Source organism: Stomoxys calcitrans, chromosome 3 (assembly GCF_963082655.1).
Source record: "Stomoxys calcitrans chromosome 3, idStoCalc2.1, whole genome shotgun sequence".
Lineage (NCBI taxonomy): Eukaryota > Metazoa > Arthropoda > Insecta > Diptera > Muscidae > Stomoxys > Stomoxys calcitrans.
Window position 1 is genome coordinate 181,099,824 of NC_081554.1, and position 17,998 is coordinate 181,117,821.

Consider the following 17,998-nt stretch of genomic DNA (forward strand, 5'->3'; position numbering starts at 1 on the left):
GTTTTTCATGTAATTATTTCCTTGCCACGCAATTTATGTGCTGGAGGACAGACATGTCCCATATGTGGCTTTTGGCGTTTATAGATATTGTGGCCTATAATTCTTAAATTCTTCTATTAAATATTTACTTTAACTCCTTGCTTACTCTACATTATTCCATTCTCCATTATTTGCAGAAATCCCAACCATGTTAACCGATGTTGGACAATGGTCCGGTGTAGTTGTGGACAACTACAAATTGGAATTTGAATTGGGTGAACCTTCAGAACATGCCAGGCAGGTGGCCCTGACAGAATTAAGAGAAACTCCAGAAAATCGCAAAAAAGGATTAGAAGAGCTGAACAAATTATTGGATGGTAAGTCTTGAGAATAAACAAATTTTAAACTGAATTTTCATTACACGTGAGAATAAGTGAACTAGAACCAAACAATGGAAAATATACACAAAATCACCTTTGTCATTCATTAAAAAAGGTTGAATGGCAACAACATTTTTCCCCTCAAAAACAGATTTGTCTTCCCGAAGTGTAGAATTGTCAGTGTCTACACTATTATTTAGTAAGGTTAAGAACTTCAATCTTATCTTCAATTACTCAAGAAATGTTCATTATGAAAAATCAATGATTGCTAGTCAGTCAATTCAATTACAATGATTTCTCAACGTGTTGATAATTTCAAACATCTATTAACTGGCAAATACTAAAAGTCCCCTGATTACTGTTGCATTCAATTAGCTTTGTTTTTCATCATCCACATGAATGAATAAATAATCATTTAAAATGAATTAGAGAGGGAACAAAATTAAGGCCTTACGTAGCCAACATTCTCACCAGTTGTAATGGATATCCAAAGTTCAAATAATTAAATGGAAATATATATGTATATTCGTATATGGGTTAAGGGGGCTTGAGTTATATAACATACATAAAGTAACTTCAGTTTTCATCACAATGCTAAATATGAAATGTTTGTTGCTTGCACCTATTATAAATGTCAATAGTATGTCAGCAATGGCAAATTGCACTTTCACTTTATAAGTTCAATTGAATTCAAGTCAATTGGTTTGGCACATCGTGTATAAGGTTTATTTCAAGCTAGATTAATTGAACAAAACGGAGGGATTTTGATTCAAACTTCTTTCGGTTGGATTCAAACTTCTTTAGGTTTGATTCAAACATCTTAAGGTTTGTTTCAAACTGTTTTTTTTTTCTGAAGGCAATTGTTATAACGTCGTACTGAAAGTCGAGCAGTAAGGGTAGTATATATTAATATTAACGCCAGTCTGATTCCTTGAAGCTTTTTTAATTAAAAGCGAAAGCAAAAAATTGTAGTGCTGAAACTAGCGCATTTTCGATGCCTAGCGTAAGCATACACTTCCTGCTCCGCATACAAAGTTGCACTACTGTATGGAAGCATTGTTTTTGGCACATATTCTCAATCTTGTGTTTCAAAAGCGTTGAATATCATATAGTAAAAGCAAATATAAGTGGGACATTGCTTTGAAAATTCAGCAATGAATTTAGCGCACCAATAAGATTTCTTCTATGAGTGTGGTTACCTTCAAAATACTTCTTAGCAGGAGCTTCTTCATCCATTCTGACAACATAACCCAGCCAACGCAACCGTAATATTTTGATGCGTTTAACTAAGCTTACGTCGTCATGCAGCTCACACAGCTCGTGGTTCCTACGAGGTCAGGTCCATATATTTTACGAAGGATTTTTCTCTCAAACACTCCAAGTACCACCTCACACGATTGGCTGTCTTGTCTGCAACCTGGTTTAACTGACAAGGGTGTATCAGCAAGCGTCATCCTGGGAGTTTTGTAGGAAGGATATGGCTTGAAATACGTTTGAACGTTTAGATCCGTAGAAGGCGTCTTTGTAGTCAACGAAAAGATTGTAGGTGTTAATTTGTCCTTCTCGGGTCTTTTCCAGGATTTGGCGTATCTTGTCTATGGTGGATTTACTAGGTCTAATTCCACACTGATAGGGCCCAATTGTATCGTTGACTTTAGACTTAAATCTTTCACAGAGTACTCTCAATAGTATCTTGTATGAGATGAGAAGGAGACTTTTTCCTCTGTAGTTGCCACATACCGTCTTGTCCCTTTTCCTGCGTACGGGACATAGTATGCTGACGTTCCAATCATCGGGTATGCGTTTTTCTAGCTAGATTGTGCAGACATACTGATGCATACGCCTTATCAGCGTCTTGCCTTCGGTTTTAAACAGTTCAGTCGGCTCCTGTTGCCTTGTTGTTCTTCAGCCGGATCACAGCTACTTAAACCTTATTCTGACTAGGAGGTAAACATTTTATTCCATCATAAGGGACACCATCAGCTGGGTAGAATGTTCTTTCCACATCCTTAGCAGTTATCAGATATCGTAAGATCACGGACAATCTTGAAATGTAAGTAGGAGATTAACGCCTTCTCTGAGGATGGCACAATGAGCATTGTTTGGGTGCCGGGCGATAATGAAGTAAGGGCGAATTAAAGGGCAGACGATTTGGCGGTGAAAGTCAGAGGACTGCCGTCAATGAACTTGGTTAACCGGAAGCCTTTCGGGTCGACGCAGTCCAAGTTAAGGGCGTGGGCGACAAACGCGAGTGTAATTCTGTGGAACAACGAAACAAGTCGGTAGGACGGCGAAATTCGGACCATGATAAAACGAGGCTATGAAGAGGTATGAAGGAGGTCAGTATAGCTTTTGGTATTATAACGCGACACATAGGACTGCGAGCTCACTTATGCAAAATCGGTGCGGCAAGTGATAGCATGTGGAGGGCTTGTCTTCCCCACAAGTACCTATAGTGAGACGTTGGAGCATTTCCCATGTCATTACCCGGCTTTCGCGGTTTAAAAGCACCAAAAGTACCTAGGTGGGGACACAATACCAGACATGAACACACTTAGGGGCTTGGCATGGAAAACAATTTAAGATTTTGTAAGTAGCACCGAATTCCTAACTTAGATTTTCTTTTTTAATGTAATTTTTTATTAGTATTTAGAGGAAACAACAAGCCGATTACTGGCTAAGGTGTATGTCCATAGTGGCATGGGACGTATAAATATCCGCTTATAGCCCTCACATTTATATATCGCCCGATTTTCACTCCTAGAGCCACTGCAGACGCATTTATTGACCAATCTTCCCAAAACTTTGTACAACGCTTTGCTCGACGACTTTCACAATATCTATAAACTTTGCTCCAAATCGGTTCAGATTTAGATATAGCTCCCATATATATGTTCATGCGATTTGCAGTAATAAAGCAATAAAGTGCTCATTTGTTAACCGATTCTCTAGAAATTCGGCAAAAAAGATTTTCTTATGACTTTCGACATTACTGGTGAATTTTATAGAAATCGGTTGAGATTTATATATAGCTGCCATAAATGTATTTCGTGCAATTTTCACTTCTGGGTCACTGCAAGCGCATTATTGACCAATATCGCCAAAATTGTGCACAACTCTTTCCTCGATGCCTACCACAATATCTAAGAAGTTTGATCGAAATCGGTTCAGATTTAGATGTAGGTGCCATAAATATGTTCGTCAGGTTTTGGGTAAGTTGCAAAAATGTTGTCATTTGTCAACCGTATTTATTACAGTTGCTCGAAATTTTAAACGGATTGTTGAATAACCCATCTGAACACATCCGCCGAGGTCCATCCAAATTGACTCAGATTTAGATACTGCTCCCACTTTGTACCTATATTGTAGGTGTAGGGCCTGAATTTTGCCTTTACTTTCTGGTTTAAAAAAGACTTTGAAACATTTCTACTCCGTTTACGCTACAACCCAAATCGATTTGATTTGAGAAAAACTCCTAAAACCGTTTACACTATTTTTTTGTTTTTTTTTATATGACCGTATTGAGTAAAAAATTATACCTTTTGGCTACAAAAAGTACCTTTTTATACCCTCTACCATAAGATGGGGGGTATACTAATTTCGTCATTCTGATTGTAACTACTCGAAATATTCGTCTGAGACCCTATAAAGTATATATATTCTTGATCGTCGTGAAATTTTATGTCGATCTAGCCATGTCCGTCCGTCTGTCCGTCCGTCCGTCTGTCTGTCGAAAGCACGCTAACTTCCGAAGGAGTAAAGCTAGCCGCTTGAAATTTTGCACAAATACTTCTTATTAGTGTAGGTCGGTTGGTATTGTAAATGGGCCATATCGGTCCATGTTTTCATACAGCTGCCATATAAACCGATCTTGGGTCTTGACTTCTTGAGCCTCTAGAGTGCGCAATTCTTATCCGATTGGGATGAAATTTTACACGACGTGTTTTGTTATGATATCCAACAACTGTGCCAAGTATGGTTCAAATCGGTCCATAGCCTGATATAGCTGCCATATAAACCGATCTTGGGTCTTGACTTCCTGAGCCTCTAGAGTGCGCAATTCTTATCCGATTGGAATGAAATTTTGCACGACGTGTTTCGTTATTATATTCAACAATTGTGCCAAGTATGGTTCAAATCGGTCCATAACCTGATATAGCTGCCATATAAACCGATCTGGGATCTTGACTTCTTGAGCCTCTAGAGTGCGCAATTCCTATCCAATTGGAATGAAATTTTGCACGACGTGTTTTGTTATGATATCCAACAACTGTGCCAAGTATGGTTCAAATCGGTCCATAGCCTGATATAGCTGCCATATAAACCCATCTTGGGTCTTGACTTCCTGAGCCTCTAGAGTGCGCAATTCTTATCCGATTGGAATGAAATTTTGCACGACGTGTTTCGTTATTATATCCAACAACTGTGCCAAACATAGTTCAAATGGGTCCATAACCTGATATAGCTGCCATATAAACCGATATTGGGTCTTGACTTCTTGAGCCTCTAGAGGGCGCAATTCTCATCCGACTAGACTGAAATTTTGCACATAGTGTTTTAGTATCACTTCTAACAACTGTGCTAAGTATGGTTCAATTCGGGCCATTACCTGGTATAGCTGCCATATAAACCGATCTTGGGTCTTGACTTCTTCAGCCTCTAGAGTGCGCAATTCTTATCCGATTTGCCTGAAATTTTGTACGACGGATCCTCTCATGACCATCAATATACGTGTTTATTATGGTCTGAATCGGTCTATAGCCCGGTACAACTCCCATATAAATCGATCTCTCTATTTTACTTTTTGAGCCCCCAAAGGGCGCAATTCTTATTCGAATTGGCTGACATTTTACACAGCCAATTCGAATAAGAATTTTTTACAACATATAATTTAATTGTAGTCCAAACCGGATCATATCTTGATATCGCTCTAATAGCAGATTTTTCTTTTTTTCTTTTCTTATATCATTTTTTGCCTAAGAAGAGATGCCGGGAAAAGAACTGACAAATGCGCTCCATGGTGGAGGGTATATAAGATTCGGCCCGGCCGAACTTAGCACGCTTTTACTTGTTTAACTTGTTTTTAATACCTTTTTGCCAACCTCATTTATCATCCTGGTCCGTCACTCATATCATCAAACTTCGGATAGGTTTGATCAAACCAATTCAGTGTTACAACATAACAACTCAAGAAGAAACCATTGATTTTTGTAGTTGTTGAACTTCTCATATCAAAACACTTCAGTCTTGAAACCTACAGATCTAAGCACATTTTTTAATTACTTTTAAATAGGCATTAGCGTTTATATAAAAAAGTTTAATTCAAGATAATAACTACTTTGCTATTATTATTCATACACGCTTAGAAAAAATCTCCACAACTATTGACGTCTTTAAAATGATTAAAAACCCGTTTTTATACAAATTGGTTTTGAAGCCAAGTCAAGAGTCACCTAAAAAGGTCAATGATAATTAGAAAATATTGTTTAAAGTTTGCATGGGCTCTGGAGGAGGAGGGGGTGTTGGTAGGTTGAGATATAATAAGAGGAAAATCCTTACATGCAAACAATCAAATCATAAACAATGGCAAACTTCGCACTTTGTGTAGTGGATTTTGTTTTTATTCTTCTTGAACACAATGAGACTTCAATTACATTTTTGTGACTAGTTGGTGGCTGCTTTGGGTTGAGCTAACCAAGCAAAGACAATGCCTTTTGATACATTACTATGTATGTCAACAACATGTTAACATATAAAAGATTTTTTTGATGCTCAAGTTACAACTAGTGTGACATCAAGGCACAATAACATGGTGTGAAAAAGTTAAAAATCAATTTTGTTTCATTTTAAAGCAACCGGTCTAATACACGACATTTTGTGTATTAATGAGTTTTGTCATCTTTAGCCGGCCTCCAATTTGTTAGGGGTTTCTTAGTCATCCATCCATTGGTGGTTTGTTTGTTTTTTAAAATACTTTTGGATGATACCAACAAATCGTAACGTTTTTTTTCTAATTCAAGGTCATTTTATCCCACGAATAACTAAAATATACAACACCAAGAAAACAGCGTTAAAATAATCGATATTTGTGTTTATGTCTTTTCATTGTTTATTTGTTGGTTTTCTTTGCCAGTTGAGTAGGTTTGTAGCCAAAAAGGTCTTTGCACTCATATGTAGGTAACTATGAAATTCATTGAGATGGGCATTTATTTTCGATCTATGGCAGAGTACATCTAATTGGACAGCCCTCTATTTGATGCCATATTATGAATAATTTGTATATACATGATAATTAAGTTTTCATTATAGATTTTGTAAATATAAAGTCTCATGCTGCAGATGAACAAGTTTTTCAATTCATGTTATAGCTGCCATCATGCTTGCTTGGTCATTTTATTTTAGTTTGTAACATATTGACCTTCGGACTTATTAAGATTATCCAGTTATTCTTCAACGTCCGCCCGTCCTTCAAAGGCATTTAACATAAATTGTTTTTATTGATTGCTAAGAATTTTCCATATCGGTCCATATCTACCGATTTTACATCTTGAAATTCTAGAGAGCACAATTCTCATCCAATTTTGCTTAAATGCATTGGAACTTTAGCATGAGGTGGTGAAAATCGGCAAATCGTCAGATATTTTTGGAACTTGACCTCTCGGTAAATCTTGTCACGGCTCTCCAGCCTCTCACTCCTTCTATAGTACTTATGTTACATATATTTTAATCTTCTAATCCTAGCCGTCCAACCTTATTCCTCATCACTACTATATGACCCACAACAAAACACAATTTGATAGCACTTTGTATGTTCCGAAGGTAGTCCTTACACTCATTGAGAAGTTTCATTTTTTTACTCACCACCGAAGGATGGGGGTATATTCATTTTGTCATAGCGTTTGTAACACATCGAAATATCCATTTCCGACCCTATAAAGTAAATATATTCTTGATCAGCGTACAAATCTAAGACGATCTAGCCATGTCCGTACGTCTGTCTGCCTCTTTGTTGAAATCAAGCTACAGCCTTTAAAAATAGAGATATTAAGCTGAAACTTTGCACAGATACTTTTCTTTGTCTATAAGCAGTTTAAGTTCGACGATGGGCTTTATCGGACTATATCGTAATATAGCCCCCATATAGACCGATCCGCCGATGTAGGGTCTTAGGCCCATAAAAGCCACATTTATTATCCGATTTTGCTGATAATTGGGACAGTGAGTTGTGTTAGGCCCTTCGACATCTTTCTTCAATTTGGCCCAAATCGGTCCAGATTTGGATATAGCTGCCATATAGACCGATCTCTCGATTTAGGGTCTTAGGCCCATAAAACCACATTTATTATCCGATTTTGCTGAGATTTGGGACAGTGAGTTATGTTAGGCCCTTCGACATCCTTCTTCAATTTGGTCCAGATCGGTCCAGATTTGGATATAGCTGCCATATAGGCCGATCTCTCGATTTAAGATTTTGGGCACATAAAATGCGCATTTATTGTCCGATGTCGCCGAAATTTGGGACAGTTAGTTGCGTTAGACCCTTAGACATTCTTTTTCAATTTGGTTTAGATCGGTCCAGATTTGGATATAGCTGCCATATAGACCGATCTCTCTATTCAAGGTCTTGAGCCCATGAAAGGCGCATTCACTGTCTGATATCGCCGAAATTTGGGATAGTAAGTTGTGTTAGGCCCTTCAATATTCCTCTTCAATTTGGCCCAGATCGGTCCAGATTTGGATATAGCTGCCATATAGACCGATCTCTCGATTTAGGGTCTTAGGCCCATAAACTCCACATTTATTATCCGATTTTGCTAAAATTTGGAACAGTGAGTTGTGTTAGGCTCTTCGTCATTCTTCTTCAATTTGGCCCAGATCGGTTCAGATTTGGATATATAGGTGCCATATAGTCCGATCTCTCGATTTAAGAATTTGGGCCCATAAATTTCGCATTTATTATTAAATTTCGCCGAAATTTGAGGCGATGAGTTGGGTCAGGCTCTTCGTCATCCTTCTTTAGTTTGGCCGATATCGGTTCAGATATGGATATAGCTGCCATATTGATCGATCTCTCTCTATTCAAGGTCTTGGGCCCATGAAAGGCGCATTCACTGTCTCATGTCGTCGAAATTTGGGATAGTAGGTTGTGTTAGGCCCTTCAATATCCTTCTTCAATTTGGCCCAAATCGGTTCAGATATTGATATAGCTGCCATATTGACCGATCTCTCTATTCAAGGTCTTGAGCCCATGAAAGGCGCATTCACTGTCTGATATCGCCGAAATTTGGGATAGTAAGTTGTGTTAGGCCCTTCAACATTCCTCTTCAATTTGGCTCAAATCGGTCCAGATTTGGATATAGCTGCCATATAGACCAATCTCTCGATTTAAGGTTTTGGGCACATAAAATGCGCATTTATTGTCCGATGTCGCCGAAATTTGGGACAGTTAGTTGCGTTAGACCCTTCGACATTCTTTTTCAATTTGGCTCAAATCGGTCCAGATTTGGATATAGCTGCCATATAGACCAATCTCTCGATTTAAGGTTTTGGGCCCATAAAAGACGCATTTATAGTTCGATGTCGCCGACATTTGAGACAGTGGGTTTAGTTAAGCTCTCGATATACTTCTGCAATATGGCACAGATCGGTCCAGATTTGGATATAGCTGCCATATGACCGATCTCTTGATTTAAGGTTTTGGGCCCATAAAAAGCGTATGTATAGTCCAATATCGCCGAAATTTGGGACAACTTGGCCCAAATCGGTCCAGATTTGGATATAGGTGGCATATATACCGATATCTCGATTTAAAGTCTTGGCCCCATAAAAGGCGCATTTAAAATCCGATTTCAGTGAAATTTGACAAAGTGACTTATGTTAGGCTATTCGACATCCGTGTCGTATATGGTTCAGATCGGTTTATTTTTCGATATAGCTACTAAAAAGACCAATATTTTGTTATACACAATTGAACTATGAATTGTTCTTATTGGTATTTGGTCAAATCGCAACATATTTCGATATAGCTGCTATGAGGCATAAGGTACATATGTATTTTTCACCGGATTTTGTCGAAAGGTGGTTTACATATATACCCGAGGTGGTGGGTATCCAAAGTTCGGCCCGGCCGAACTTAACACCTTTTTAATTGTTTAATTAGATATCCAGTGCATAATTTCAAAACTTCGTATGACAAAAAAAACACCTTTGGTATTTTCTTAAGAATTTCTGCTACTGCAGCAAATTTGAAAGAGGTCTATACAAGCAAATTTTCTGAGGTGGAATAAACCGCCCAACGGCAGAATTAATGCATACTTGGCAAAACACAAAATAAAACAAGTTTATCTATCACATTGATTTGTTTTTATAAAATCACATAAACTGCAAACTTTCCACTTCATTTTATATGCGGTTATTCCATGAGAACAACAGCAATAATAACAGTTGTCATTTAACAATAATAAAAAAACACGAATAAAAATTCAATGAAAGGTCCCAATTCGAAACTCGTATAAAATGCGAATGCATCACGTGTCATAAAAATTAATGACACTGTATACTGACTCACAAAAGAATTTACCAACTGGTTGTGAATTTGAGACAAAAAATGCATAAATTTATAGAACCCATGCTAAGCTAAGCAAACCTCGAACTACTTGTGGTGTAGGTCTCAAACTAAGTACAAGCTCTAAGAAACTGACCCTGGTCGCGAAGGTCTTTTTAATCAAATTCCGATAAGTGCGGAAACAACGAACTACACCTTAACTTAGAGCTACATTAACTGAGATGATTTATTGAGGGACATTTTGATTGGCACTTCATCTTGTGTTGCCTCTTCTTCTGTTTCAAACACACTTGTGCGTGCACATGCACATTGTTTTAATGATAGCTACCGTTAAAAATAGATTTAAGTAAAAATGACACGTTTATGATTAACCAGCCTCACACCAGCCACCACCATGAACTTGATCATGAAAAACAAAATTTGAATTATTAGCGAAACGTTAAACCCAAAACTTGTTGGTGACTCGTGTATTCCAAGCGCGAAATCGAAAAGTAAACAAATTAAAACTCAAAATGCAAAATTTGACAAAGCCGGAACTGTATGGCTAACAGAAATTCCCTTAGGGCGATTTACTCAGTAACTGATTAAACAAGTAAAAAAAAGAGCGAAATATCGCCCGGTCCGAAAAAAATTTTTTTTTTTTTTTGGTAAAAACTTAAACATTTGAACTCAGTTTATATCAATTAGTATTTTGCACAAATTTATACAAGTGATGTTTATTATATGACGTCTACGAAGCATCCATAATTATAATAATTTGAAACAAAATCGAAAAAAATTTTACCCTCCACTATAGGATGGGGGTATACTAATTTCGTCATTCCATTAGTAGCATACCGAAATATTGGTCTGAAACCCAACAAAGTTTACATATTCCTGATCATCTTCACATTCTAAGTCGATTTAGCCTTGTCCGCCCGTCTGTCCATCTGCGGAAGCATGCTAACTTTCGAGGGAATAAAGCTAGGCTCTTGAAATTTCGCACAAATACTTCATTTTAGTGTTGGTCGGTTGAGATTGTAACTGGGCCATTGCCGTCAATGTTTTGATATAGCTGCCATATAAACCGATATGGGTTTGTGACTTCTTGAGCCTCTAGACGGCACAATTTTTACGCGATTTGGCTGAAACTTCCAATGAGGTGATTTGTTATGGCTTCCAACTACTGTGGTCTAAGTCAGTTAATAACCTGATAAAGCTCGCATATAATCCCATCACCCGATTTAACTTTCTGAGCCTCTAGAGGACCTAATTCTTATCCGATGTGCCTTAAATTAGGCACAATGACTTCTACTATGATGACATCTACCTGATACACATAGCTGCAACAGTATGGGAATTTCTATACTAATTTCGTCATTCCGTTTGCAACACCTCGAAATATGCGTCTAAACCCCCATAATGTATATATATTCTTGATCGTCATGACATTTTAAGTCGATCTAGCCTTGTCCGTCCGTCCGTCCGTCTGTCAAAAGCACGCTAACTTTCGAAGGAGTAAAGCTACGTGCTTAAAAATTTGCACAAATACTTCTTATTAGAGTAGGGCAGTTGGGATTGTAAATGAGTCAAATTGGTCCCTGTTTTGATGTAGCTGCCATATAAACCGATCTTGGGTCTTGACTTCTAGAGCTTCTAGAGCGATTTGGCTAAAATTTTGCACGTGGTGTTTTGGTATCACATACGACAATTGTGCCAGGTATGATCTAAATCGGTTCATAACCTGATAAAGCTGCCATATAAACCGACCGTAGGTCCTGACTTCTAGAGCTTCTAGAAGACGCAATTCTCATCCGATTTGGGTAAAATTTTGCACGTGGTGTTTTGGTATCACATCCGACAACTGTGCCAAGTATAGTCTATATCACTCCATAACCTGATACAGCCGCCATATAAACCGATCTCCCGTATAGACTTCTTGAGCCTCTATAGGGCGCAATTCTTATCCGATTTGGCCGAAATTTTGCATGAAGTGTTTTATTTTGATTTCCAACAACTGTGTTGTAAATGGTCTAAATCACTTTATATCCTGATATAGCCGCCATATAAACCAATCTTCCGATTCGATTTCTTAAGCTTCTAGAGGACAAAATTCTTATCCAATATGGTTCAAATTTTGCATATGTCGTTTTGGTATGACTTCCCAAAATTGTTCTAAGTATGGTCTAAATCGGTATATAACCTGATATAGCTGTCATATAAACCGATCTCCCAGTTTGACTTTTTGAGCCTCTGGAGGGCGCAATTATTACTCGATTTGCCTGAAATTTTGGAGGTGGTGTTTTTCTATGACTGGAGTCATTTAAAGAACTTGACAAATACGATTCATGGCGGAGGGTATAAAAGATTCGCCGCGGCCGAACTTATCACGCTTTTACTTCTTATCCATTATCTTTGTTTACCCAAGTGGAGAAAAAGGGCAAAGAACTTGACAAATGCGACCCAAATGCGATGGAGAGTAAACAAGATTCGGTCCGAACGAACATAGTACGTTTTTAATTGTTTTTCAACAACTTTCATTTCGGTTTGAAAAGCAATGAAATGGTTTGAACTAGACTTCCTATTAGTTGGAATCATCCTTTTGTGAAGTTTGATCTAACATTGAATAAATTTAAATGGAACTTAAAAGCATCGACAGCACTCTATGGAACATTTTATGATTTGGGCATGGATATTGGACCATCAACTAAGTAAATCATTAAATGATGGAACTTTTTTTGTACTCCACATTGTGGTAAAGGGTATTATAACTTGGTGCATTTGTTTGTAACAACCAGAAGGAAGAGAGCTAGACCTATTGATAAGTATACCGATCGACTCAGATGTCCGTATATCTGTCTGTTTGTCTGTCAAACTACTGGTCGCAATTTTCATCTGATCGGCTTAAAATTTGATACAGGCATGTCTTTCTTCGTAGAGACGAAGTCTATGGAGATTGGAAAAAATCGGTTCAGATTTGGATATAGCTCCTATATATATGTTCGTCCGTTTTGGACTAATATTGCATTAATGTGGTCGATTGTTAACCAATTCTATCGGTTAACAAATGGAAGGAAGGATTTTCTCGTGACCCTCGACATTACTGGTGAATTTCATAGAAATCGGTTCAGATTTAGATGTAGCTCTCATATATATATATATATATATATATATATATATATATATATATATATATATATATATATATATATATATATATATATATATATATATATATATATATATATATATATATATATATCGTCCGATTTTCACTCCTAAGCCATTGCAAGCGCATTTATTGACCAATCTTGCCAAAATTTTGCACAACGCTTTCCTCGACAATATCTTAGAAGTATGATCGAAATCGGTTCAGATTTATTGGGTTGCCCAAAAAGTAACTGCGGATTTTTCATATAGTCAGCGTTGACAAATTTTTTTACAGCTTGTGACTCTGTAATTGCATTCTTTCTTCTGTCAGATATCAGCTGTTACTTTTAGCTTGCTTTAGAAAAAATGTGTAAAAAAAAGTATATTTTATTAAAGTTCATTCAAAGTTTTATTAAAAATGCATTTACTTTCTTTTAAAAAATCCGCAATTACTTTTTGGGCAACCCAATATATATAGCACCCATACATATGTTCGTCAGATTTTGGATAATTTGCAATAATGTACTATTTGTCAACCTTAGTTATTAAAACTGAAACATATTTGCTCGAAATATGATACGTATTGTTTAATAACCCATCTGAAAACATCCGCCGAGGTCCATCAAAATTGGTTCAGAATTGGACATAGCACCCACTTTGAACGTATATGGTAGGTGTAGGGAGTTATACAGTCCGCACCGCCCGACTCATACCTTTCCTAACTGGTTGAAAATGTTTTTGACTTAAGTTATGAAGTCGCTTGAACAAAATTGATATTAGTTTGTTTAAGTTTGTATCAAAAGGGTTGAATCTAACTCTAAATTAGTTTTAAACGAACTGATGATTGATTTCGGATTGAAAACCCCTGTCGTGAATGCCAATTAAATCAATTTAAATTACTGTGGTACAAATTTTTACCAATGTTGTTGAATACATGACCGTTTTAAAAACCTATAGTTTTTTTCATTTCCACATTCATTCCATTCATTTTCAACTTCCACACTATTTTTCAATAACTTTGTTTTTGGTTTGAAAATCACTGAAATGTTTTGTACTAAACTCTAATAGTTTCAATCATTCTTTAGTTAGATTTGATCCAACTTTTAACTATTTTAAATCGAAGTTATGATTGATTTTGGTTTGAAAACCACTGGTTTCATCACATTTAAATATGTTTAATAATGATTTTGAAAACAAATGCTCACACTATTTTTCAATTGTTTTGATTTTGGTTTGAAAAGCATGAATCATTCTTAAGCAAAGTTTGATAAAATTTTTAACTATTTTTAATTGTAATTAGATTGATTTTGGTTTGAAAACCACTGGTTTGACCGAATTTAAACTAATTTAATATTAATTTTGAAAACAAATGTTCACGCTATTTTACAATAATTTTGATTTTGCTTAGGAAACCTCTGAATTAGTTCTTACTTAACCTTGTTATTGCTTGAATCATTCTTAAGCAAAGTTTGTTCAAACTTTGAACTATTTTTTATTGTAGTTATGGTTGATATTGGTTTGAGCGATTTTATATGAATTTAACATTGATTTTGAAAACATATTTTAACAATAATTTTGATTTTGGTTTGAGAATCACACAAAGTTCGAACCAATGTCTATTGATTTTAATCATTCTTTAGTTAAGTTTCGTCATATGTTGAACTAGTTTAAATTGAACTTATCACTGGTTTTGGTTTGAAAACCACTGGTGTGAGCGAATTTAAATTAATTTAATATTGATTTTTAAAAGAAATATTCAAACTATTCCATAATTTTGATAATCCTTTCTGTAGTGATTTCAGTTTGAAAAGCACTGACTTAATTCGAACTGAAGCTCAGCTCACCGTCCTTTGCTGCTTAATAATTTTTTATACGAACTTCTACTATGGTGGACTCATTCTGGTTCACAGCAGTTTTCGAAAATACTTTTGCCCATAAATCTTTGTTTCGGTGCATTTTGCAGTTTTTGTTTAACAAAGTTTCTAATTTGTTTGTATTTTTAGGTGAACCAGATTTGACATGCCCCAGGGATGATCTATTCCTCTTGCGTTTTCTTAGAACCTGTAAATTCTATCCTGAAAGTGCTTTTAAATTGGTAAGATATGTTCCATATAAACAAACCAAAGTAAATGTCTGTTACTAAACTTCTGTATTATTTTTTGTTTATTCTAGATCAAAAACTACTATTCCTTCAAAGTTAAACATGCCGATGTCTATAAGGATCTCAAGCCTAGCAATGAGAAAAACGTGTTTGATGGCAATGTCATTATTGTATTTCCCAATCGTGATCAATTGGGAAGACGTGTGGCAGTGCTGGAATTGGGAAGTAAGTATGGCAGGCTTTTGTTAAAACTATATTGTTCTTAAATTGATTTTTTTTTTAATTTCCCAGAAAATTGGAAACATAAACAAGTTTCCCTGGATGAGGTTTTCAAAGCTGCTGTCTTATATCTGGAAGCTGCCATGTGGGAACCAGAAACCCAAATCAATGGTGTAGTGGTCATATTCGATATGGATGGTTTGAGTCTACAGCAGACGTGGCAATTTACACCAGCCTTTGCCAAACGTATAGTCGATTGGCTGCAAGATTCAGTACCATTGCGTATTAAGGCCATACATGTGGTCAATCAGCCTAAAATCTTTAATGTGGTCTTTTCACTGTTTAAACCCTTTTTGAGGGAAAAATTGAGATCTCGCATCTATTTCCATGGCACAGATCGACCCTCGTTGTATAAACATATGAGCCCCGAATGTTTGCCCGCCGCCTATGGAGGTAGCCGCAAGGAGCCTCGCTTTAATGGTGATCAATGGTATAAATTATTGATTCAGGCTGAAAAAGAGTACGAAGCCATTAACACATATGGCTATAAGAAGAAATAGAAGGGGAGACAAATGTATTGAAATTATTTAAACTATTTTGCCAATATTTTTTTTTTTATGCACGTAAAATTACGTTTAGATTTTATTCTTTAAATTTTTATTATCATAACACTAAAACATGACATTATTTTTACCAACTTCAGTAATAATTGGGGGGAAATGGAATGTTTTATGAGCATGAAAAGATAGGCCATTGCATTTTGGATTGTTTGAAATGCCCAGGTTCAAATTTAAACTTTGAAACGGTTTGAACATTACTTGAACTTACTTTGAATAAGTTTCAATCAAAATTTGTAATCAAATTTTGGTTTAGTTTTCACCAAACTGATGATTGATTTTGGTTTGAAAGCCACTGGTTTCAACGAATTTAAATTACTTTGGATTTTTTTGATTTAATTTTCTTTAATATAAAACATGATGCCCGTAAAAGATTTTCGATTATAAACAAATGAAAAATCCACTAATCTATTAAATCAAAAAAAGTCCTATGCAATTCCTCAAACTTTTTGAAAGCCCTGAATTCATTAAAGGTTTAAAACAACTGGTTTGACGGACCATAAAATAATTTTGAATATCGAAATATGATGCCTATCCATAATTAAATCCTAAATGTTATGCCATTCCTAAATTTCATTTGCTGATTTCCGTTTTTACACAAAAATCAGTACACCTAAAACCCTCACCATACCTCACTATCTCCATTTTTTTTTTATTTTATTTGTTTCCTCACTCATTGTATTGTGTATTAATTTATTTCTAAACCCACATACTTAATTAATATTTATTTTCTGTTTTTGTAATTAATTCCGTTTATATTAAGAACAAATCTCTGGGGGCTGTAATTAGCATTTAAGTTTTTTTTGGGTGTATTTGATATATTTTCTAAGATTATATTTTTAAAACTTTTCTTTTATAAATAAGAAAAAAAATGGTTTCTGTAGTCCAATAAGTAATTATTGTTATTGTTGATGCCCGAAATGTTAAAAAGTAAACTAATTGCCTAAAAATTCATAATGCTTTTACCAAATTTGTAAACAAACAAGTTAATTATAAACATATGTAAAAACAAAAAGTTTAATAAAAACAATTATATTGAACAATTTTTGGGAGAGAAGAAATGTTTCGGTCAGACCTTAGTAAAAACAAGTAAAAAAGCGTTAAGTTCGGCCGGGCCGAACTTTGGATACCCACCACCTCGGGTATATATGTAAACTACCTTTCATCAAAATTCTGTGAAAATTGCATACCTTATGCCCCATAGCAGTTATATCGAAATATATTCCGATTTGGACCAAATACTAATAAGTACAAGTCATTGTTCATTTGTGTATAACAGAATATTGGTCTTTTTAGTAGCACAGATGTCAAAAAGCCTATATGCGCCTTTTATAGGGCCCAAGACTTTAAATCGAGATATCGGTCTACATGGCAGCTATATCCAAATCTGCACCGATCTGTGTCATATTGCAGAAGTATATCAAGGGGCTTAACTGAACTCACTGTCCCAAATTTCGACGACATCGGACAATAAATGCCAATTTTGATTGGCTTAAAACCTTAAATCGAGAGATCGGTCTATATGGCAGCTATATCCAAATCTGAACCGATCCAGGCCAAATTGATGAAAGATATCGAAGGGTCTAACACAACGCACTGCTTCAAATTTTGGCAAAATCGGATAATAAATGTGGCTTTTATGGGCCTAAGACCCTAATCGGAGGATCGGTCTATATGGCAGCTATATCCAAATTTGGAACGATCTGTGCCATATTGTAGAAGTATATCAAGGGGCTTAACTGAACTCACTGTCCCAAATTTCGACGACATCGGACAATAAATGCCAATTTTGATTGGCCCAAAACCTTAAATCGAGAGATCGGTCTATATGGCAGCTATATCCAAATCTGAACCGATCCAGGCCAAATTGATGAAAGATATCGAAGGGTCTAACACAACGCACTGCTTCAAATTTTGGCAAAATCGGATAATAAATGTGGCTTTTATGGGCCTAAGACCCTAATCGGAGGATCGGTCTATATGGCAGCTATATCCAAATTTGGAACGA

General features: G+C 36.0%; 1 protein-coding gene across 4 annotated transcripts in view; it reads left to right on the forward strand.

The window, feature by feature from the left end:
- Nucleotides 1–17,051, forward strand: part of LOC106087042 (alpha-tocopherol transfer protein-like) — a 76,860-nt gene extending 59,809 nt beyond the window's left edge. For all 4 annotated transcript variants that reach the window (XM_059364849.1, XM_059364846.1, XM_059364848.1 and 1 more), the window contains 4 exons: nucleotides 177–356; nucleotides 15,057–15,148; nucleotides 15,226–15,379; nucleotides 15,446–17,051. In XM_059364849.1, the coding sequence (XP_059220832.1) occupies nucleotides 188–356; nucleotides 15,057–15,148; nucleotides 15,226–15,379; nucleotides 15,446–15,933 (903 nt within the window). In that variant the 5' untranslated portion in view covers nucleotides 177–187 and the 3' untranslated portion in view covers nucleotides 15,934–17,051. The remainder of the gene's footprint in view (nucleotides 1–176; nucleotides 357–15,056; nucleotides 15,149–15,225; nucleotides 15,380–15,445) is intronic.
- Nucleotides 17,052–17,998: the final 947 nt, after the last annotated feature.